The sequence below is a fragment of the Leptodactylus fuscus genome, chromosome 8, assembly GCF_031893055.1.
Source record: "Leptodactylus fuscus isolate aLepFus1 chromosome 8, aLepFus1.hap2, whole genome shotgun sequence".
Classification (NCBI taxonomy): domain Eukaryota; kingdom Metazoa; phylum Chordata; class Amphibia; order Anura; family Leptodactylidae; genus Leptodactylus; species Leptodactylus fuscus.
This window is the reverse complement of record NC_134272.1, coordinates 35,488,699-35,514,081: the sequence shown is the minus strand read 5'-3', so window position 1 is coordinate 35,514,081 and position 25,383 is coordinate 35,488,699. Positions and strand designations below refer to the sequence as shown.

The 25,383-nt window shown below is 41.3% G+C and overlaps 2 protein-coding genes across 3 annotated transcripts; both read left to right on the top strand.

Moving 5' to 3' along the window:
- Window positions 1–9,610: 9,610 nt before the first annotated feature.
- LOC142216311 (gamma-crystallin B-like) lies at window positions 9,611–13,002 on the top strand. The gene is made up of 3 exons (XM_075284057.1): window positions 9,611–9,744; window positions 10,543–10,785; window positions 12,673–13,002. The coding sequence occupies exons 1-3, from the start codon at window positions 9,736–9,738 to the stop codon at window positions 12,946–12,948; spliced, it is 528 nt and encodes a 175-aa protein (XP_075140158.1). The 5' UTR covers window positions 9,611–9,735; the 3' UTR covers window positions 12,949–13,002.
- Window positions 13,003–19,603: 6,601 nt separating this feature from the next.
- LOC142216309 (gamma-crystallin 1-like) lies at window positions 19,604–24,338 on the top strand. 2 transcript variants are annotated; one of them, XM_075284053.1, is made up of 3 exons: window positions 19,604–19,699; window positions 23,075–23,317; window positions 23,976–24,338. In XM_075284053.1, exons 1-3 carry the CDS (start codon window positions 19,691–19,693, stop codon window positions 24,249–24,251), a joined length of 528 nt encoding a protein of 175 aa, XP_075140154.1. In that variant the 5' UTR covers window positions 19,604–19,690; the 3' UTR covers window positions 24,252–24,338. The 2 variants fall into 2 exon arrangements, with proteins under 2 accessions (XP_075140154.1, XP_075140153.1); XM_075284052.1 differs by lacking the exon at window positions 19,604–19,699 and having other exon boundaries at window positions 23,063–23,317.
- Window positions 24,339–25,383: the final 1,045 nt, after the last annotated feature.

The window sequence follows — 25,383 nt, the reverse complement described above, 5'->3', positions numbered from 1 at the left end:
AAATCGCAGCATTTTACAGTGCAAGCATAGGGGATGGGATTCATGCGAATCCCATGCCCACTTTGCAGAAAAAAACGCAGTGTGGACACACGTCAATTAGATCTAAGGAAACGCCGGCGGCTTTCCCATAGATATAATTGTAACAGAAAGTCCGCGGAGGAAATCTCCGCAAACTTTCTCTTGAAAACGCTGCGGAAAGATCGCTGCGATTACGATCCGTGGGACCTTAGCCTAAAAGTTCAAAAACTACTGAATGGCAGCTAGCCTTCATTACTGTCTGATCATTTACATCTAAAAAACTATAAACTGTGTGAAGGGTACCCTGCTCATCATAGAGTGTAGAACAGGGGTAAGAAATTTTTTTGTTTGGCATGCCAATTTAAATTAAAAAATCAAAGATAAGGTAAAAAAATGTGGCTCAAAAGTTGCAGCAAAATCTACAACAAATATGTTGTGTTTCCACAACATGGGGCATCAGCCTTAGGGGAGCAGCACACGACCAGCGACATACTATCCCATACTATAATTGATACAGGACAGAAAATCACTGGGAGGCAGGGAATCCTAGCATCATAGATGACTATACGGCTAGGAGACCCGCTCTCAGCAAAAAGTTCAAGCCAGTAAATCTGGCTGGTATATGGACCGTACTTCATAGGTGAAATACGGTTGTGTGCTGCTCCCCTAATGCCTCCTGTACACAAATGGCACAGATATGGCTTTAACTGACCTATACATGAAAAATGAATTGACGGCTGCAAATGCAGACACATATTGATCCTGCTCCATAATTTGCAGCTGTTCAATTTTGGCCCCAACACGCAGCCGTAAAAACAACGGTCATGTGTACGGGACCATTGAAATATAATAGTCCACAATATTATCCACAATTGTGATGTGAGGAGTTAATTTCAGTTTCTAAACTGTAACTTAGAAAAATAGAGAAAAATAAGCTAACCACTAACCCTGAGCGTATAGCCAGAAGTAACAGATAAGATGCTTCCCCAGTAACCCTGAGGCGTATATTTTGACTAAATGTGTTAATGTTTGTGTCTATGTGCATATTAGAATATATCTAGTTAAAACCAGTTCTTCGTTGCCCCTCCGTACTACATGCTGGCGGATGTAAGTTACCATATTTGTACATCGCAATATGTGATGGCCATAACAAGACGCATAAAGTTCACAAGATATGAAGTCAGTTCTAATCTCTTGTTTTGTCTGTCATCCATTAGCATGAAACCTGGAAGGTCATGGCATCCATTTCATCAGACTGTGCTAACATAATTACACACTAAAATGGATGACACGGACAACCATGTATTGTACTCATGTACTCATGTATTGTTTATACACGTATTCATAGTCTGTAAACGCCCATTTTGTACTTTGACCAATGATAATTCATATTTCTATATGATGTAGTTTGTTATGCCTAAATTAGCATACAGCCATTATTTCTCTATAAAAGCTAAGTCATATGTAATAAACTTTGGAACATTCTGATTACGATACTTGAGTGTCTGTTCTACGAGTACTCGTGATTACGTCATCAATTTGGACTACGACAACATATTCGGAGGCAGTTGCCCCCTAACAGTGGATAAAAGGTATGGTCATGTGCATTACAGCTTAGTAACTCCATATGCCTCATATTAATAGCGTGTTAACCCCATCATGTCCCTCACATTAACCCCCTGTGTGCTTTACATAAGGATTACTGATATGAGAGACATAGAGGTAATAATTAAGTATCTTCATTATTGAGGTCCTTTATTAGGACCCCCACATATCTCACATATTAGTAACCCTTATGTGAAGCACATAGGGGTTAATGTGAGGGACATGATGGGGTTAATTGCTATTAATGTGAGATACATGGAGTTACTAAAGCTAAATTAATAACCTCAAATGCCTGACAATACTAGGAATAGTAACTCCAGCATGTAGCTGTGGTTTTTTTTGTACTTTCACTTTGCTCAGAGCTCTTCTCTCCTTCTCTTCTGTGCAGGATGCAGATGGCAGAAGCTCTCACTACAGGTGGGGCCCTTGACTGTATAGGGATAAGCTCCACCTCCTGGGCTCTCCTCACTCCTCTCATTGGTGGGCAGAGAGGGCAGCCAGAGAAGGGGAAGCAACCTGAGAGCACTGAAGGGATGCTCCCTCTTGTTTCAATACCTGCAGGTCCTGTGCTAGTTGCCATGCCAACAAGCTATGCCATGCGTGCCAGGGGTTGCTGACCCCTGGTGTAGAAACATCCATAAGGATTCAGCATCTGGTCTAAGATCATCTGAGCATTACAGGAAAGGAAAGAACAGTTCAATAATCTTGTGGATGTCAATTTAATATAAGAATAGTAAGTAAGATAAAATAAACATTGCCCATGTCTCACACAATTTATATGCTCATAGTGTTTACTTGCCTCACCTAAAACTTCAAAATCAAAGGACACAGTCCTGTAAAAGAGAAACTCGCACAGCTGCATGGTCCCTCCCTTTTCTCCCACTTTCTTATCACTAACTGTAAAGCTACAGGGTTAGGCAAGGAGGTAAGGATGATTTGAACGGGGGGCCACGCAAGGTGGGGATAACCTTGGTGGATAAAGAGTGGGGGTATCTGCTTGTCAGGAGCCGCCATTTCAGTAGCAAGGGAGACGTGGTCGATAGAGTATCGTGTGTTCGTGTAAACACCTTTGTTGAAACGGGACATTCTGTCATTCAAACACAGAGACGTTTCCGGAATCATTTCAACGCTGGCCATCATGGTCGTGTTCCGAAGTTTGACACGATAATGAAGTGGGTGAATCACTTTCAACGAACAGATTCTTTGAGACCTGGAACTGCACGAGGAGGTGACCGAACGATACGGACCCCGGAAAACATTGAAAGGGTGTGGCAAGCAGTTGAAGCCAGCCCTCCACATTCGGCCGTAATCAATGTTTTAATTTCTTTTTTCTTTTGATTTTCTTTGATTTTTGTAATGGCAACATCCAAGCTACACATTGAAAAAATAAAATTTGAGTTTCGTTGAAAAATGAGCATGTAACTGTTATTTGAAATCATCCATACCTCCCTACCTAACCCTGTACATGTCCCACAAGGCCAAATTAACCACGACTTTACTTTCTGGAAAAAACTGATGCAGCTTTTCTTATGACATGCCACAAACCCATATTCAATATACAGTCCTATGAAAAAGTTTGGGCACCCCTATTAATCTTAATCATTTTTAGTTCTAAATATTTTGGTGTTTGCAACAGCCATTTCAGTTTGATCTATCTAATAACTGATGGACACAGTAATATTTCAGGATTGAAATGAGGTTTATTGTACTAACAGAAAATGCGCAATATGCATTAAACCAAAATTTGACCGGTGCAAAAATATGGGCACCTCAACAGAAAAGTGACATTAATATTTAGTACATCCTCCTTTTGCAAAGATAACAGCCTCTAGTCGCTTCCTGTAGCTTTTAATCAGTTCCTGCATCCTGGATGAAGGTATTTTGGACCATTTCTTTCTACAAAACAATTCAAGTTCAGTTAAGTTTGATGGTCGCCGAACATGGACAGCCCGCTCTCAAATGATCTGAAAACAAAGATTGTTCAACATAGTTGTTCAGGGGAAGGATACAAAACGTTGTCTCAGAGATTTAACCTGTCAGTTTCCACTGTGAGGAACATAGTAAGGAAATGGAAGACCACAGGGACAGTTCTTGTTAAGCCCAGAAGTGGCAGGCCAAGAAAAATATCAGAAAGGCAGAGAAGAAGAATGGTGAGAACAGTCAAGGACAATCCACAGACCACCTCCAAAGAGCTGCAGCATCATCTTGCTGCAGATGGTGTCACTGTGCATCGGTCAACTATACAGCGCACTTTGCACAAATAGAAGCTGTATGGGAGAGTGATGAGAAAGAAGCCGTTTCTGCACGTACGCCACAAATAGAGTTGCCTGAGGTATGAAAAAGCACATTTGGACAAGGCAGCTTCATTTTGGAAACAAAAATTGAGTTGTTTGGTTATTAAAAAAGGCGTTATGCATGGCGTCCAAAAAGAAACAGCATTCCAAGAAAAACACTTGCTACCCACTGTAAAATTTGGTGGAGGTTCCATCATGCTTTGGGGCTGTGTGGCCAATGCCGGCATCGGGAATCTTGTTAAAGTTGAGGGTCGCATGGATTCCACTCAGTAACAGCAGATTCTTGAGAATAATGTTCAAGAATCAGTGACGAAGTTGAAGTTACGCCGGGGATGGATATTTCAGCAAGACAATGATCCAAAACACTGCTCCAAATCAACTCAGGCATTCATGCAGAGGAACAATTACAATGTTCTGGAATGACCATCCCAGTCCCCAGACCTGAATATCATTGAACATCTGTGGGATGATTTGAAGCGGGCTGTCCATGCTCGGCGACCATCTAACTTAACTGAACTTGAATTGTTTGTCCAAAATACCTTTATCCAGGATCCAGGAACTGATTAAAAGCTACAGGAAGCGACTAGAGGCTGTTATCTTTGCAAAAGGAGGATCTACTAAATATTAATGTCACTTTTCTGTTGAGGTGCCCATACTTTTGCACCGGTCAAATTTTGGTTTAATGCATATTGCACATTTTCTGTTAGTACAATAAACCTCATTTCAATCCTGAAATATTACTGTGTCCATCAGTTATTAGATATATCAAACTGAAATGGCTGTTGCAAATACCAAAATATTTAGAACTAAAAATGATTAAGATTAATAGGGGTGCCCAAACTTTTTCATAGGACTGTATCTAGTTTACTTTCTATGAAGTCCATGATTCAGTGATACATTCTATTACATTTGCAAAAAAAACCTCAGTTACAAGCCATTACTGTACCATTAACTTCAGCACTCTATGGCTCTTTCAAGATCCAAGTAGGTACAACAGTTCAATGATTCATGGTTCAAGGTTCACTGTTATCCTGCATTTTATAAGTAACTAAAATGTAGTCATATATTAATGTAACATCTTTGCCTGTTTGGACTTCGGAGACATTTTCCGGCTGCATACTACGGCACAGGAAGCGTGTTCGGCTATGATCCTTTGCTTTAGGTTCTTGTGGTACTCTCTGAACACTCTCCTACTCTTTCACCTCTGTAATTGATTTTCCACCATACCCATCTCTTACACATTTGTTTCCCTCTGCCCCTCAAATAGTTAGGGTGCTTTCACATGGAGTTAACACTCCACTCATTCTGTCACGTAAACACATTCAGAGTGAGCGGCGTAAAACAGAATCCCATTGACTTCAATGGGTTCTTTCTTATGTACGCTACCCATTCAAGTCAATGGGAGGCTTTTTTACCTATTGCTTTCAATGTGATACCACCCCCGTGTGAACTTAGCCTGAATACCATGGTATCTTAAGCCATATTTCTGCCAACCAGCCATCAGAACTTCAATTACAATTAACATCACCAGACCCAGACCATGGAGTATAATAATTTAATTTCAGGTTCTATCTGATTTTGTTTGACACAAAGTGAATCTGGGACCTGAGCCACCCAAATCCAAGACAATACAAATCTTGAGAGCAGGGGTGAACCTACCTTTTTCGCTGCCCGAGGCGGATTACAGAAAGCTGGGGCGGAGCGAAGGGGGCGTGGCGGAGCGGCGTTAGCAGGCAGAGAGCAGGCAGGGAGAGGACCTGCTCTCAATCCACCGCTTGGTGACGGTGACACTAAGCCAGTCCAGGACAGCTTGTCCTGGACTTTCTTAGGTAAGCAAAAATTCCGCCCTCCCCGGGGCCCTGGCATAGCGCCGCCTGAAGCGGTATATATGTCGCAGGGAAATGATGAAACTAGGGATTTGATCAAATCCCACAAGATGTAAAATAACAACTCTGTTGGGTCATTTCACTAAAGAAAGTCAGTGATTTGATCAAATCCCTGAACTGTTTTATTGAAATGATGAAATAATATTGTTTTAGATATGAAAAGTATTTATTTAGTAAATTTTGCATTATTAAAATGTAGAGCAGGTAATACAACAATAGTCCTTGAAACACAAATTATTTATTCAAAACTAATTAACAAAAGAAATTGGTACTTAAGGTGATATTTTTTTAGTACCTACTTCCATAACATCGTAATTTTTTCCCATAATAGTCCTGTGTATGTGTCCATTATATAACAAGCATAAAACTCTTCTATAAAACAGGAATATGTACATTTAATTAATTAATTAATTAATATATAATAAATCCATACTGTAATTAATACATCTAGAAAAATGACTGTCAAAATTTATGATCCAAAAATTCATGATCCAATCCATGTGAGAAGCGCTCGATTCCAATCTCCACCTTTTGTTGACCCTGCAATCCTCTCACTAGCCATGATGCAGAAACTTTCATTGTTACCATAGTGATTATACAAAAAATGGAGGCTGCTGACAGTTTCATAGAACCTGGGTTACCAATTCCACTAATACGTTTTTGAAGCCGTGAACTAGAGCTTTTAGTGCTACTTGTGTTTCTTAACTTTTTCAAGTGAAGCAATCCCTAGAGAAAAATTTTCAACCACATAACCCCAAAGAAACAAACAGTTGTAAGTGTTAACAAAAAAACCCTTTGTTCTGCGCATTTCTCAGCAGTTATGTCAGATTTGACTGGAAGTATTTTGATAATTATGACTGTCAGGATCTTTAGTGGATACATAAGGAAGGAATACTGTAATGCCAGTGGCCTGTCCCTGCCCATGAGCTACACCTCCCAGCGGGGATCACAAACAAGTTACCATTTGCTACCTGCTGTCTGTTTCCTACTGATGCAATGTATCATGCACATACATGTCTATCTGCTGCTTCTGCTCCTGGCCCTGTCCATATGGTGGATGTGCAGTGGCGTAACTACCGTGGTAGCAGCAGTAGCAGCTGCCACAGGGCCCGGGCCATTAGGGGGCCCGGTGACAGCGGCTACCGCTGTGTTTTTTTTTCAATAGGCAGTTACGGGCCCTATTCACTTGCCGATCCTGGCTGGGCCGGGATCGGCAAGTGACACTGCGGGCCCCACAAAGGCTATCATTATACTCGGGGGTCTTTGCAGACCCCCGAGTATAATGATCGGCGGACCGGAGAGGTAAGGGAACATAAAAAACTGTTACTTACCTCTCCGCGATCCTGCCAGGCCTCCGTCCTACTGCTGTCTGACGTCACATGAACCCGGCATGCTTCCCGGGTCATGTGACGTCCGACGTCATTAACGAAGGACGCGAGAGGAGGACAGCACAGCACAGGAGCCGGGGAACAGGTAAGAAGCAACAGTGTTTTTTTTTTAATGTTTTTATTTCCCGGGTCTCCGATTATTATACTCTGGGGTCTGAAAAGACCCCAGAGTATAATAATTGTTTATGGGTGTCCACAGAGGAACATAATACTGTGTACAGGGGACACTATTGGGGTTAATACTGTGTGTGCAGGGGACACTATTGGGGTTAATACTGTGTGTGCAGGGGACACTATTGGGGTTAATACTGTGTGTGCAGGGGACACTATTGGGGTTAATACTGTGTGTGCAGGGGACACTATTGGGGTTAATACTGTGTGTGCAGGGGACACTATTGGGGTTAATACTGTGTGCAGGGGCAAGTAAGGGACATAATAGAGTGTGGAGGAGGGGGTCGGTCGAGGTCTTCGGCGTCAGTTGGGATGGGGGGGGGGGCCATGTCAAAAGTTCGCCACGGGGCCCCGCCATTCCTAGTTACGCCACTGTGGATGTGCCATTCCTCCCTGCATCTTGAAGGTCTGACATGCACACCTATGGGCCTTTCTCAGCTAATCCCTGGTAGTTTCCATCTATTTCTGTATATTCTGTCCTCAGCATGATTCTAGAGCAATTTATAGGTCCATAGCATTGTTAGTTCCTGTGAGCACTATGTCTCGCTTGTCCTGCTAGCTGTCATTTCATTCTGATCTTTCTGATACTTGTTATCGATCTTGACTTGTCTTGACTCTGCTTCACTCTATTCATCCAAAATCCACCTGATCCCTGTAAATGAGATCTTAGCCAGCATCATTTTTTGTTGTGCCTGTTTTTTCTGGTCCCTAACCAGCTTCCACCTACATTTGTACCACTCTGAAAGGTAGTAATATGGTAGTCTCCCTACAGGTCACATGCCCATATGTGGGTTAAAGGGTGAAAACTACAATGCTTCTTAGATAAGGGATTTTGGAGTGGACCAACACCAAATCAGATAGGTGGCACAGTAGACCCTTGATCCATTGTCCATGACACATACTGGATCTTCAGAAGCAATTACTAGTTTTACATAGAGTTATGATCCCAAGGACCCCTGTAATAAGCTTATTAACCGCAGTGGCGGATCCAGGGTTTGTGGGGCCCTGGGCAATTGACTCTAGCGGGGCCCTACTTACTGGGGGGTTTTGCACTTCTAACCTGTACTTCCCAACTGTTGAAGACTAGAAAGAGGGAATAAAATGTGCGGCGCGCGCAGCGCACCGCAGCAAATTAGGCCCCGCCCACTTTTATGTTGACTCCGCCCATTCTCATTCAATTTTCATGTGATTCCACACAGTATAATCCTCCTACAGTCACCCGTAAATTATGTGTCTCACCTCCATCACTCCCCCATTTTCATATACACCCTTCATCTACCCCTAGTTTCATGTCCCCCCCCCTCTATCTCTGTCCCCAGTTTCATGCCATTCTCCCCCTTTATCTGCCCACAGTTTCATGTCCCCCCCGTCTCTGCCCCAGTGTCATGCCGTTCTCCCCCCTTCATCTGCCCCAGTGTCATGCCATTCTCCCCCCTTCATCTGCCCCAGTGTCATGCTGTTCTCTCCCCCTTCATTTGCCCCAGTGTCATGTCGTTCTCCCCCCCTTCATTTGCCCCAGTGTCATGCCATTCTCCCCCCCTTCATCTGCCCCAGTGTCATGCTGTTCTCCCCCCTCCATCTGCCCCAGACCCAGTGTCATGCTGTTCTCCCCCCCCTCCATCTGTCCCAGTGTCATGCCGTTCTCCCCCCCTCCATCTGCCCCAGTGTCATGCTGTTCTCCCCCTCTCCATCTGCCCCAGTGTCATGCTGTTCTCCCCCCCTCCATCTGCCCCAGTGTCATGCTGGTCTCACACTCACTCACACACACACTCACCTTCCCTCGCAGCTCTCTCCCTCATACACATTTTGTAGCCGCGATGTGACGTCATCACATTGCGGCTACAAATGCTGGAGGCCCGGAGCTCAGCGTTAAAGCAGGAGCTGAGCTGTGACAGCTCCTGCTTTAAACGGCTATATATTTAGCTCATCGGCGTCCTATGGACGCCGATGAGTTGAAATCGGGACATGCCAAGCAGCCGACCGGGACCATTTTGTTAGGTCCGGGCTGCGCCCGGCCCTGGATCCGCCACTGGGTAACCGTACAGGAGACTAATAACACTTGTTCCTAAAGCTACAGTATGCTGTAAATTACTAGTCCTTTCTCTGCCTATGCTGACACATAGATTACACAGGAGTTTCATTTGTCTCAGTGATAAATAAAATCCTCATGCTTACAAAAAGCAACCACAGTGATAAAACACAAAGAATTTTCGATCACAATCAAAATAAAACAGATAGACAAAAGACATTGGATTAATTGGAGCAAATCAAAAAATGCTGTTTTTTTTAGTTCTACAAATGCAGCAGTAGAATGATATATAAGGGATGTTGAAGTTTCAAGGCTGTTGAGGTATTACATCCAAAACAGACACGATGGGAAAGGTAAGACAAGAACGTTTGTTATTATGTCTCCTTGATTTCCTATTAATGCATGTAGACATCATAGTTACAAGTCTCCTGCTTGGCTTGTATGACTTGTATGAATCAAGATAAAGAAGCACTGAAGAAGAAAATCTGCTACTTAGAAGGTTGGTCTGTAATACCACCTAATGGCCACCAAGGTGGAAATGTATGGATAGACTTTGTTACATCAAGAGCAGGGCATTGCACACATCTTAAAACTGTGTGAGGGATTTTATTACTCCTATTTTGGGCTACATATACCTTTTTCACCAATCTTCATCCATTTTCTTGTTGCTTCTTTACTCCATATGCAAGATAAATATGATATTTTTATATTGTAGCTTTTTTGTATGTCATGATACTAATTCTATTCATTTTTCTGTTTTGAGTTTTTAATTTGGAAAGACTTAGAAACTTTTCAATCCTTGTCTCTCAGTTTCCCTGAAGGTCCGTGTCCTAATTCCTGGCACAGTACATTATTACATATGAAGGTCTGGGAGACTTTATAAGTTAACTTGCTGCCATGACATCCAATTGGCACCCATTATGGAGTAAAAGAGGGAGTTCTCACCTTTTAATCCCTCTAATGCTACAGTTGCAGTTTCAGCCCTTGAATCTGTACAATAACGCACTATATACAATAACGCACTATATACACGGACACCAGATGTCATGAAGACGTGAAAATAAGAGCATAATAGTGATATATGAACAAAATAATTATGACAGTTGAATGTAAGCTTACCAAAAATAACCGTAGACTATTTTTTTTTACAGATCATCTTTTTTGAAGACAAGAACTTCCAGGGCCGCTCCTACGAGTGCAGCTCGGATTGTTCTGATCTCCATTCTTTCTTTAATCGATGCAACTCCATCCGTGTAGAGAATGGAAACTGGATGCTCTATGAGCGCCCCAACTACTCCGGACACCAGTACTTCCTGAGAAAAGGAGAATATCCTGACTTCCAGCAGTGGCTGGGCTTCAATGACTCTATCAGGTCCTGTCGACTCATCTCCTCAGTAAGTTACCTTTAAAGAAGCAAAGGAAGCATCTTCATTATTCTTCATACCTTACTTAAAGGCATAAGCTTAGCCTAACTGCTTAAAGGGGTTTTATCACCTCAGTGTATCAGCCAGGCTGCCTGCAGTATGCGCTTCTCACTTCCTGTATTTCCCCCCCCCCCCCCCCCGCTGAACAGGACACACAATCCTTCTGCAGATCAGATAATATGCAGATGCTTGTGCAGAATGGACTCAGTGTTATCTGTGAGTTTACATAAAGAGATAATAACTGATTGTCCTGCCAGCACTGAGTAAGTGACTTCACTTGTCCTATCTCCCAGGTCTGTGGTTATAGCAACGATGTGTAAACAATGGGAGGAATAAGGCAAACAAAAGCGGCAAACACATAGCAGGCAAACAAAGGAGAATTTCTAAAGCAGTATATTTAGGAAATGTCTTCAATTTATATAAGCTATCAGTATAGATAGGATCCTTGAGATTGGACTACCCCTTTAACCCTCGCAAGGTCACAAGTACAGAAATGAAATGCATTCCACTTGACCTTAGAAGTATTTGGGAAGGTACAACATAGATATTATAGGGTCACTTCACACTGCAGATACCATTGCTGGTATTACATATTTCTAGGGGTAAAAGTGGCTAGAAGTTATGATAGAAGAATGGCTCTCATTTCTCTTGACAATGGGTTACAGATATTTTCCAACGAACCTGATGTCATTGCCTAAGATGCAGAAGCTCTTTCTGTAACGGAAGAAAAAGTTCTACATGCAAAACAGTTTCTTCCTTCATAATTTTTTTTTAAAAAAGCTAAATGCAGACAGATACCAGATGGAGGGGCTTCATCTGCATTGATAACTTATGATGGATGATAGCAATAGACATTAATAGCAGTAGTGAGTGTGAACCTACCTTTACCTGTTTATTGACCCACTGGGATGACGCAACCAACTGGCTGCAGTGGCCACTCAGGGTTTATTGGTGTTATCACTGGAGCGCTGGAACAAGAGTTTGATAGAGAGAACTGGGGCAGCGCCGCACCTCCCATGAGGCAACCTGAAGCGACCACTTCAGGCGGCACTATGCCAGGGCCACAGGGAGGGCGGCATTTTTGCTGACCTAAGCCAGTCCAGGACAAGCTGTCCTGGACTGGCTTAGGGTCACAGTCACTGAGCGGTGGATTGGGGAGGCCACTGGGCAGCTTTCTGACGTCTGCTTCGGGCGGCAGAAAGCCATGGTTCACCCCTGAACTGGGGCCTCACCACCTTTCCTTGCCTTGACTATTTTTATTTACAAAGTTTTATACTTGCAAAGGCTACAGTGGACATTTATGGGAACTCTTTTGTTACACTTATTGATGGATGTCTCTTATGGAAGTACTGTGACTGTTATTGAGCACTGCAAGAAAAAAGATATATGAAAATCTAGATATTGGGGAAAAGTTATCAATCCATCTATGCCCGTTGTCTGGCGGAGAGGAATGATATTGTAGTGCACATTTATCAAAAGGCCCTTTTTTGCACCAATGTGGGTGGGGCAGGGCATACTGAAATGGGGCAGGGAGAGAACTGGGGCAGGGGCCTGAGATATTTGTTATGACCGGTTTTCTGGTATGAGGTATAATGGCTAATACACGAGTTGCTACCTGCAGTATATTCCATTCAGGCACACAGTTTGTGAAAAAATTGTGACTTTTATGTCTTGTACACAAGAAAACTGTTATGCAAGACGTAATAAATCTGACCCAATATATTTTTAAAAATGTTTCACCTGAAAAAACATAATTTATAAAGTATGTCATTTTCTATATGAGAATGTCTTTCGATTAATAATCTGCAGCTCATGGCAACACATTTCTTAATTATTTTTTTTCTACAATTCTTACAGTACAGAGGAACCCATAAGATCCGGGTCTATGAAAGAGAAGACTTCCGAGGTGAAATGATGGAGCTTACTGAAGATAGCCCAATTCTATTTGAGAAATTCAACTATCACGAGGTTCACTCTTGCAATGTTCTTGAGGGATCTTGGATTTTCTACGAGTTGCCCAATTACAGAGGAAGGCAGTATTACCTGAAGGCAGGAGAGTACCGAAGATTTACTGAATGGGGAGCCCTAAACAGTAAAGTCGGCTCTCTGAGACGTATCCTGGACAGTTATTGAATTGTCTGTCTAGAAAACAAAAGTCACAGATAATAAAAAAAAATAAAAATAAAACAGATTGTTGGTATCTTAATTATTTTTCACTAATCACTTCTAACAATTCATCAGTAAATATTACAAATAAATTAATAGGCTAAATAGATATCAAAGCAATCCAGAATTCTTTTTATGAAATATTGGTGCAAATTTATAGTAGACTAATATAGACTAATATAGACTAATATCCACAAAAATAGAAAAGTACACAGAACAGATAAATATCTGAGATCTTACTGTATATGGGGAGGGGATTCAAGTACAGTTCTTTTACCATCTTCCTCTATTCACAAGGATCAAACCAGCCAAATCCCTACCATTGAGAGAATGTAGGTGCACAACCACAATAGTGAAGCATTGCAAAATGTTGGGTCACCAAATATTTCTACTTACAAGGAAATCCATCCAGTTCATGTCATCTACCAAAAGTGACTCAAGTTCTGCTATAACAGAACACTTCTGGGGAATAATACATAAAGGTAACCTGTATGTTTCACATTCTAAGGCTGGGTTCACACTGAATTCTGTTCGGGGACTCTGCACTTTTCGCCCTTTTCAGACGGAAATCGAATGGAAACCCACCAGACCCTACTATAGTCTATGGGGTCCACAAGTTTCCACAGCTAAAAACTTTTTTGAGCAGATTAGGTTTCCGTTTGGAAACCTGAACGCAAATGTGAACCTAGCCTAAGGCTGGCCAAAGTCTGCTGTCAACTATCGGATTGGCTATTTCGGCTGATGGAAATGAATGTGTATGGCCAATTTAAGGGTCAGTGGGACCGTACATATTGATTTGAATGCCAGAACAATGTTTACATACAGTGGAGGGAGGATGCTGATATTCCTGAAATATGATTGTGTTTTATGGAGAATATTGATCATTGCTCTATCATGAATTTCAGTCTTCCATCAAAAATCACATCTGAAAACTTGAACATATAAACACGTCCTTAGTGTCCTGTAATACTGTCCCCTCTCCACATAGAAGACATATGCATCATATCAATCCATGGCAAGAGAGGACTGAGTCCTTAAACCTCACAAGAAGGAGCAACAGTAAAACAAGATAAAAAAAGATCTGAAGGACCTCTAGAGCACATGTGACCAGTCACAACTATGTGTGCTGTGCAGGAGAACTGTGTATGTCCTATGAGCTGCATAGTGCAGGACTGTGTGTATAATGTGTGTACAACAGAGCTGTGTGATTGCATAATCTCAGAGGATAAAAATGGTGACTTGGTCAAACTATAAGAATATGCTAAGGCCTCGTTTACATCTGTATCGGTAATCCTTTCGGGGTAGTCCACATGGGGACCCTCCAATCGGACTAACGAACGCATTGGCAAGTGGTGTGCAGTGAAAGCACATGAACCCCATGGACTGTAATGGGGTCTGTCTGCAATCCGCATGGTCTACGTATGAGTCATGCGAACAGGAAAGCAGATTGTGAACTACTTTCCTGTCCGCATGTTCCATGCGGAGATCATGCGGAAAGCACACGGACCCCATTATAGTCTATGGGGTCCGTGTGCTTTCACTGTACACCGCTTACCAATGCGTTCGGTAGTCCATTCAGGGGGGTCCCCATGTGGACTCCCTCCAACAGATTACCGATGCAGATGTGAACGAGACCTAAGTTTAACAAGAGTTGACTTTTAGCTACTAACCGCATAACCTACCCTGAAATACCAAGAAAGGAAGAACTAGACCTCCAAACTTACTTACATTGACCCTTCCACTTCCTTTGACCATCATGGAAGTTTCAATCAATATAATTTTTTTTCCTATTTTTTTGTTCTCTATATCTGGGGTGCTTCTTGTAGTCAGGTATGTCCTGTAGCCCATACCCTATGGTCTGTATATGACTTATATTTAGCAGTGTGAAGCTGAAGCCCCACATTGCAACAATGCAGCATCTGACTTCAGCGGAAATGCTGTAGCAAAAAAAATAAATAAAAAATGCTGTGTTTTACAGTACCTGAAAAGGATTCTGGGATTCTGGCTAATCTTATCCACACATTGCAGAAGAAATTCACATTGTATAAATTTTATAAAATTATTTGCATTTTGCATAGAGAATCAAATCAAATCAAAAAAGCTTTATTGGCACGTCCGAATAGATATTTGGCATTGCCAAAGCTAGTAAAGTGGGGGGGGGAGTTGGATTCGGGTGGGTGAGTGGTGGGTATGGGGGGTGGGGTATAACAGTCCATGGAGTCTCGTCTTCCTCTTAGTTGGAGACCGCTATATGGGGAGGTGGGGTGGGGCGGTTGGTTTGGGGTATAACAATAAGAATAAGTATTTGATCCCTCTGGCCAAACAAGGCTTAATACTTGGTGGCAAAACCCTTGTTGGCAAGCACAGCAGTCAGTTTTTGTAGTTGATGAGATTTGCGCATGTCAGGAGGAATTTTGGTCCACTCCTCTTTACAGATAAGAAGGGCCCTGATGGTGAAGCGGGTACAACTCAGGAGTCCAGGTGTGCAGTGAAACCCAGGTAACTGTTTATTAACTTTAAATAAATGACAAACCAGCAGTTTGCAGATGGGGGTAGTATTACACAGTCCAATCCCTCTGTCTTGGTCATAGGAAGTTGCCCAGAGGTGTTACAAGTTCGGTGATAAAAGTCCACAACTACTCCTCCTTTCATGCCACTCCCCACCTGGGATGTTGGGGGTGGTAGTGGAGCAAGAAGTCCTGGCAGGGATCTGGTTACCTGGATACTAGGCCCGAATGAGTTTCTCCTGTCTGGATATGCAGGATGACTACTCTCACAAGACTTTCAACGGTCGCCAGGGAGTCTATAGTCTTCCTTCAACCCCGCACAGTGGCCTGAGATTGGCCATGGTTGAACCAAGGCAGAGGTTTTGAACTTTAAGCGGGAAAAAGGAACAGGGAAAAACTGCAAACAAATACATGTAACACAGAACATAGAAAATGGGACATACCAACATAACCTGGAGGCATAACAGACAAACACCTAAAATAGCAGCACTCCAGGATGTTTTGTCTGATCTCAGTGTCTTGAAAGATAAGATAAGATCAATTACGATAAGATAATCATTTAATAGTCCCACCATGGGGAAATTCATTGTGTTACAGCAGCATGGATAATACGGTAAAATATTACAAGAAAAAGAACACATACAAGCTCAGAATAGCAGATGGAAAAGGATACTAGGAGTCATAGAAATAAAAAGAAAAAGACTTCAGGATAACTTAGTTCTCTGTGCGGAGTGCTGTTTGCTTAGCCTGATGTTTATTACACATCCTGACCACAATTGGAAGGAAGAACCTCCAATAACGCTCCTTCTCAGACTTGGGGTGAAGCAGTTGATCACTGACAATACTGCCCAGTGCTGTCACGGTGTCATACAATGGATGGGAGTTATTCTCCATCATGAAGCTCACCTTATACTGGGTCCAGGGGGATTCCCAGGATAGAGCTGGCCCTTCTAACCAGCCTGTCAAGTCTATTTCTGTCCCTGGCTGCTATGTTACTCCCCCAACAGGCCACTCTGAAGAATATCCTCCGTGTGAAGGGGCCCTAATACTGAGGTGGTTCCGCTGACACTATTCCACAAAATCCCGGTTTAAGTTTCTGTACTCCCTGTCATCTCTGTCTGTGATGAGGCCTACTATTGCAGAGTCATCGGAGTACTTTAGCAAGTAACAGCTAGAAGAGTTGCGCCTAAAGTCAGCAGTGTACAGAGTGAAGAGGAAGGGATAAGAAATGTACCTTGTGGTGCCCTTGTACTACAAATCACAGTGTAAGACACACAGTCCCAGGCTCTCACATACTGATGTTGGTTTGTGAGGTAGTCTAGGATCCAGGTAGACAGGTGATGGTCCACTCTAACAAGGTCCAGATTGTCTCTCAGTAGCCCTGGCTGAATGGTGTTAAGGCCTGAAGTGGCTTGTGGTTTATAAGGCAAGGATAGGTTTTAATTAGATTTGTGTCTTCATATACTGATCTGGTTAATAGGAAATCATAAATGGCAGTCCCAGGGTGGGCCATTATAGAGTCAGTGGGTCTGGGGCATCCACCTTCTCTGCCCTCCCACTTGCTACGCCTCTGCCTCTTGGGTATGGAGATCACTAGATTGCCACTGAAATCCTCTTCCACTCCTCTATGATGACATCACAGAGCTGGTGGATGTTAGAGTCCTTGCACTCCTCCACCTTCTGTTTGAGGATGCCCCACAGATACTTAATAGGGTTTAGGTCTGGAGACATGCTTGTCCAGTTCAACATCTTTACCCTCATTTTCTTGAGTGTTGAGTGATTTTCAAAGCACAACAAACTTACACTCTTATACAAACTGTACACCGACTACTTTAGATTGTATCAAAGTGTCATATATTTAGTGTTGTCCCATGAAAATATATAATGAAATTATTACAAAAATGTGACGGGTGTACTCACTTTTGTGAGATACTGTATGGAATATCTGGTTTCAAACAATCATTGTTTTATTTAGTCATCCATTATATACTCCATTCACATTATAAAGGAACCCATCATACAGAAATATTTGTTATTATTATAATATTTCAATGAATATTCAAAGAGGACAGTGTTAAATATGCATATCATATGAAAATACTGTACTATAAACCAGACACTTTAACATACAGTTCACACACAATGCTCTCTATTTTCCTCAGAAAAAAAAGATCAATGTTTCTGCTCTAAGGGTTCCTAGCCAACTCACACCAACCTGCAATTACACTGCTTTTGTAGAACGCTGAGCAATACTCATCAGCAGAACATTTGGCATGCCACATGATGTGGAGTTGAGATTCCACAAGCCCAATGTGGTCTGGCTCAGGATAGATAGAGTCCAAGGACTTAAACATTTTTTTAAAAGTCAGACCATTTCTCAGCCCCAGGGGAGAGTTTAAGGGCCCAAGCTTGTGAATCCCCCTGTAGGAGAGTTATAACTACTCCCACCACTTGGGCCTGGGATGCATGTGGATTAATGTGGAAATAAAGGTGACAAGACTCCCGGTAAGTCTCAAATTTTTCTCAGTCCCCCGAGAAACAATCCAGGAACAACATCTTAACCCTGGGAATGGAAATAACCGCAGGGAATCATGCAGCAGCCTCAGTTTGATTCTGTATAAGGGTATGAACCTGTTTAGCTAGTTCAGCTACCAGACCTGCTATACCCTCCATCCTGGCTGCAAGACCCTGAATAGGATTCATTCTAATATGGAGGGAAACAGTGGCAGAAGGTTATTTGGGCTGGCTATTCTGTAAGTGAATTGTCAGTTGAGCAATTCCCCAGTGATGCTGCTGAAACCTGGAAGGAAGAGAAAGACAGAGACAGTGAGTCCTAAACTCAAGCCATCCATTGTCCCTACCTACTTGCCTCACTGTCCTATTGACAGGGACAACGGATGACAGTCCCTTCTCTAGATAAATGTAAACACAAAATGAGGACAAGACAACACAGAAGAGGAGACAGCAAGCCAAGGAACAAAGTCAGAGAGACAAAGCAGTACCAAAACGCAATCCAAAAGAGTAGTAACAAGAAAAGCCAAAGGTTAGAAGTCAGTAAATACAATACAATACAATAGCAAAGAGAAGCATTTAGCAAGGACAGAGTCACATTATCCAGCCAACATGCGCAGGCTGATGACCTGTTTATAGGTAGTTCAGAACCTACTGGCAGAAAAGCTGTCAATCACACAGATAAGGCTAAGATTAACTATTTTAGGAGCAGAGGGAAACAAGGTGTAAGAGATGGGTATGGTGGAAAATAGAGATGAGCGAACACTATTCGAAACAGCTGTTTCGAATAGCACGATCCCATAGAAATGAATGGAAGTGGCGGCCGGCCGCTTAGCCCTCCGTGTGCCGGCTATGTCCATTCATTTCTATGGGAGCGTGCTATTCAAAATGGCTGTTTCAAATAGTATTCGCTCATCTCTATTTTCCCCCACACCCATCTTATCTCTAGTGGAAAATCAGTTCCAGAAATGAGAGAATAGAGCAGAATTCAGACAAAGCAAAAAGAACCTAAAGCAAGAAATCATAACTGGACTCACCTCTTGCATGGCAGAGTGTGAGCGGAGGGTGGCACAAAGACCGAACAGGCAAAGATGTTACACAAACCTTAAAATTCACTCTCTTTACATATAGTAACATTCTTGTGGTATATACTATTCATATTTCTTCTTTAAAACACCATTAGTGAGTTTATGTGCCTACATCGCAAAGGAACTGTTATTAGAAAACATCAGATTCTTCGATTAAAAATTCTGAATAATCCAATATGTTACAATATACTATATTTGCAATTGCTTGTTTGGTAGCAGACTATAGCAAAGGAACAGTTAACAAGATCACCTACACCTTTAAATAACATATTTTTATACTTCCACAGATACAGCAAGACAACCTTGTAAAAAGGATGAAGCAAAATAAGCAGCTTCTCAGGTGGCCTTTGGCCATTCTGTACCGAACAATAACTAAACAAGCTTTACCGCTGCTTTTATTCTGGGTAAGTGATAAAACAGAGAAAAATAAAACAACTTGCTTGAGTTTGTGATTTTGTTGTGTTACAATCCCATGACTAAAGCAGTGCTGACATTGTCAGTCTGATGTACATTTACTCAGTGTTATGCAAGGTACATTGTGAGCAGATTGTATAAATTGGAAAGTTTCATTAGTCTATCCAAAGAACTTCATTAACATTCAGGATGGGAAAGGTAATGTAAAAACTACATTGAATTGTACATATTAATAGAATAGTATTTGAGTACTACATTGTGATAATATTAATCATTTAGCTATGATAAAATGACTATCCCATTGCATTGCATATGGCAGTATAACAGAATAATATTCATTATTTAGGTATAACACAGTAGACTTAACCTGATTGCACATAAAAGTATTTGGAATAATATTAGGTATAACATGATGGGCAATGTCATAGAATTACTAAATTAAATTGTAAATAGAAGTAGAAAGCATGTTAATTATACTGTGTAATTATATTATTTCAGTATAAATGTTAATAAATATTAATAAAAATATTCTAAATATTAATCGAACTAATCTGTCAAATCTAAATTTGACATTTCTTTGTAATTGCTAGGCATAGATTTCAAGTGAGAAACAGTATATACAGGAGAGCAACTGGAAGCTTGTGAGTCACAATGAAAATCTACAAGAGAGCCTCCATCTATGATGTGGCTCCTTAAACACTAGGGCCATGGTGCAACTGCTATACCAGCTATATACCCCTATATACTGGACAGTTTGTTTGTTGTCATCAGATATTCTGGTCATTCCTAGTTTTACGATCTTGTGAAAAGTATAGCAATCTTCTGAAATTTGGCCATTTCCTAGGCCAGAAGCTTTTACCTACCCAGGTTGCAGAAAGCCAATGATCGGTGGAGAGGTTAGTAATGACTAAAGGGGAGGTAAAATGAGCGTGTAGGTAACATAACTGTGGGTAAAGCATTTAAAGGACAAAGAACAGATGGAAAAATACAATATACTATGCACATCCAGAAAATACAATCCCAAAACTAGGCCCATGGCAGAGTGGGGCCTTATTTTCCATTTTACTATGGGGCTCATAGTTATTTGTTACACCATTGCCTAGATGAATTATATTCTCATAAATCACTTGACAAGGACAATGACAGCTACTGTAACCTTGTTACCTAATTTTTGAGCTTTCGGTATAATTTCTAATGGTATAACTGACTTCAATGACCCACTGACCTACACCTATCTCTACAACTGACCCTCCAAGCCCTATCCCAGCTTCCCACGATCCTGCTGACAACTAAATCCAGGCTGTCAGCTGTGACTGAGTTTATGGAAACAGTCGATACATTGAGCTTAAGCTGTCTCCATAGAAGAGAATGGGTGTGGCAGGAACAGCGTGGCAAGTTGAGCTATACTGTTTCCACAACTCAGAAGTTACCTTTCGGTGCCAGTCCCATCTTCCAGCAAGCTCTAATTCTGCATTTGTTCTGACACAGATAGGGAGTCTCCTTCTGCCTTCTGGGATGTTGACATGCTGGAAAGGTGCTGTCTGGCTGTCTCAATTCATCCCTCAGCCATGCTCCTTCTCCATCACCACTGATGCAGGAAAAGAAAGGGGTTGGCTTAGCTGATGAATTCCGTCAAAAAGCAGTACCTCACCAACACAGAAAAGGGAGGAGGGTCCGCCTACGTCAGAAGTGGAACTTCCCTTACTGTGGGACCAGCATTGAAATCTGGAGATCGACGTAGCTTTCATGATTCAAGTTATTTTTAAATATAATTCATTTTCCATTTCAAACACATTGAAATGACTTTTTTATGTGGATGAAGGACCCCTTTAGCCCTTTTCCACTGCAGACATTTTTTGACATTTTTTGTAGGATGGCTTATTCTTTTCCGTAACTGTACTTTGTAATGGTCCCATTTTATATTCCATATTATGTACTGGAAAGCTGTAAAAAAAAAACAAAAAAAAAACTCAGAATATGGAAGTGGATGTTGAGAAAAACTGCATTTGTTTCACTTTCTTATTGGTTTTTGTTCTCTTGGAATCTCTGTATATGTGACTGAAGAAGACATCTCTCTTTTGTGGTCATTTTTATTTATACCATTTTAGGGAGTGTATGATGTTTAAAATATATATATATATATATATATATATATATATATATATATATATATATATTTTTTATTATTATTATTATTATTATTTATTTATTTATTTAACTACTATGGTGTTCGCCATGTGGGAAAAGTATTTTTTACAAGTATATAGTTTGGGCAATGTAATGACAAGACTGGGGACTTTCAATGGGCTCCAGGTTGTCATAGGAATGGATCTCTGCCCCAGCATCTCAATTAATAAACCTCAAAATGGTGGCACCTATGTGCCACCAGGAAAAGGTCGCCCTGGCTATCTTTCAGGTCATCATTAGAGATGAGCGAGTAGTGTTCGATCAAGTAGGTGTTCGATCGAATACTACGGTATTCGAAATACTCGTACTCGATCGAACAATACTAGCTTAAGGTTCGATGCAGAACCAGCGTTGATTGGCAGAATGCTATACATTCTGCCAATCAATGCTGGTTCTTCTCTTACCTTTAGAAGTCTTCTCCGTGCAGCGTCCCTGCGGCGTCTTCCGGCTGGTCTTCTGCCTAGGAATCCGGCCTAGGCAGAGCCGACTGCGCATGCGTGGGCATGCCCTCGCATGTGCAGTCGGTTCTGCTCAGGTGTCGGGCCGGGCAAAGCTGACCACGCATGCGCAGTTGGCTCTGCCTAGGCCCCGATGCCTAGGCAGAGTGAATTCCAGCCGGAAGACGACACAGGGGCGCTGCGCCGGGAGAAGACTTCAAGGAGAATCCAGCCCGACCATCACTCGTGGACTTGGTAAGTATAATTTTATCGAATTTTACGTACCCCTGAAATGAGCATTTCCCCCCATAGACTATAATGGGGTTCGAAATCCATTCGAACAGTCGAACAGTGTGCGGCTGTTCGAATCGGATTTCGAACCTCGGACATTTTAGTGTTCGCTCATCTCTAGTCATCATCTAAAAGGATTAATGCCCATGATCAGAGTGAGCATTGATCACGGGCATTGCCACTAGGTATCTGCTGAATTATACAGCAGCCACCATATTTAAAGACCACACATCCACCATAGTATTAGGAAGTATGTCATGAAGGGGTTAAGGGGTTATATCTGAAGAAGCCAAAGAGCTTTGAAACGTTATATTCTGTCATCATTGAGTTAGCCATTAAAAAAGGTATCATCTACTAAAGACTCATGAAGGGGTTAAGTAATTAGCCTTTGCTATTTTCTATGGACAATAATGACAATTTTTCTATTGGAGTGTTTTTATAAAAATCCATGTGTGTATTCTGTGTAGCTTTTTCATTTTTGCTCCATAGCACAGCATACTCACAATAAAATAAATGCACTGATCTGAAATTTCATATATACACATTTATTTTTTATATGCTTATATAAAGTTGCTAATAACATTTAACAAGGCATATAACATTTGTTTCCAGCAATATCTGCAATCGATTAGTAATTAGCAATTTAATGATTTTTCAGATTATCTTCTACGAGGACAGGAACTTTCAGGGTCGATCCCATGAAAGTAGCAGTGACTGTTCAGAACTCAATTCTTATTTCAGTCGCTGTAACTCTATCCGCGTAGAGAATGGAAACTGGATAATCTATGAGCGTCCCAATTACACTGGTCAACAGTACTTTGTAAAGAGGGGAGAATATCCAGATTGTCAGCATTGGTTTGGTCTGAGCGACTCCATCAGGTCCTGCCGTTTAATCCCTCAGGTAAGAAGGCCTCCCTGAACGAATTTATGGGACTCACAAACATACAAACGTACAAGATACGAAGAAAAGAAATATTTATGTGTTTAGATATATGTATGAAAATGGCCTATTATAAATTCAATTTTTCCTTTCCTGGGTAAGGTCATATTACATTCACATCTGTGCCTGGAAGTCTATTCTTCTGGTCCAGAGAACAGAAAAACAGACAATAATGAACCCTCAAAAAAGGGGACGTTAATGGGCCCCCAGAAACCCTATTGACTATACTGGAGGTTGGCCATTTTTTTTTTATTAACTAAAATCGGCAACCAAAAAATTGAGCTTGCAGCACCATTACATCTGATTTTTGATGGACACCCAGCACAGATGTGAACGTAGACTTAATCTGTTTTATTAGTAGATATGCAATCTTTATTAGTAATAATAATCATTATTATGATAACAAAGTTGTACGCCCATTTGTTTGAAATCTCAATTATTCAGATTCACAGACCATAGAGTACTTTACAGCTATAGACATTAGATTTACCCTGGCACATCCAGTGCATTATGGCAATTTAATTTTTATGGGCATCTACAGGTAGATATTATTTTGGCCAACAGATTTGTCTCCAACTTTTGAAATTGATATGTGTGCTATTCTGGGTTTACTGTGCAGCACCATGGCTCCTTCCGAATCAGGATCTATGAGAGGGAAGACTTCAGAGGCCAAATGATGGAGTTTACCGAAGATTGTCCTCATGTCAATGAAGAATTCAATTATCATGACATCCACTCTTGCAATGTCTTAGAAGGACACTGGATCTTCTTTGAACAACCCAATTACAGAGGACGTCAGTATTACCTGAAGCCTGGAGAATACAGAAGATTTACAGATTGGGGGGCCATGAATGCCAGGGTTGGCTCTTTTAGACGCATAAGTGATATGTACTAAAATGCTGAATGTTTTCCATGTGCTCAGATTAATTACAAATTACCTTATACATTCATTTTCTTTGAAGATTAAAACCCTGCATTCAGATTGTCTGCATTTCATTTGATTGGATGAATATTTATTGTTCACCAAATCACCAAAATATAGGAAATTATTAATATCCATTTTATTTAATTACTAATTAAAAAGAACTAGAAATGTTAACTGTAGATATGAATCATTTAAATAATAACTATTTAGTGGTACTGTGCATAAGAAATGAATATACTGCACGATAGAGCAGTAGAAGTCGCAGAAGGGTCCACAGGTATCTTCCTTCATGTGGGGCATAATAGTATTCAATCGAATACCTCACTTCCATAGGAATGCGTGTAAGCGGTCGAACACCAAGGGGTTAAGTGCATCAAATATTCACTGCGCTTAACCCCTTGGTGTTCGGCCACTTACACGCATTCCTATGGGAGTGAGGTATTCAATCGAATACTACTTGCTCATCTCTACCCACTACCTTATACCCCAATCACGGTTCAGTGTAGCAAAAGGAGGTTCTAGATCAGCAAAGATGCCTGACATAAAAACATCCTGTGTATTTGAATTTATGTCCTGAGGCTGGCAGAAAAGTTAAGTAAACACTCCAGGGGTTTTTGTGTCTGATCTGGGGTCTGATAAAAATTAAGTTTCCAGCATAGGGTCTGACTTATAAGTAAGAATATTATTTTATCTTACATTAAACTGCATTTATACATTCTTATGTATTACTTACATAGATAAAAGGTTCATAAGTTAAAAAAAAAAAAAAAATACATATTCTTACAGCATTGACCAGAGGAAGGCAAAAACCCAATTATCATATGCTAGTGGAAAAGATCCTTCCCAACTCCAACTATGACAACTAGAATAAATTTCCTCTCGAAATATAGGGGTGACATGTTATCTTCTATTACTACCTACATCCTGGGGTACGGCATGACATGGTAACTGTGAACAACCCTTTCACATAGAGATACCTAAACTGCCTTTCCTCCACCCATAAAGAATCTCCCCTTTGTGCACTTCTTGGCAGAATAAAAAATGATGTGCCAGTTCTTTTCATTGACCTCCCATACTTGAGTGAGGAGCACAACACCAAAAA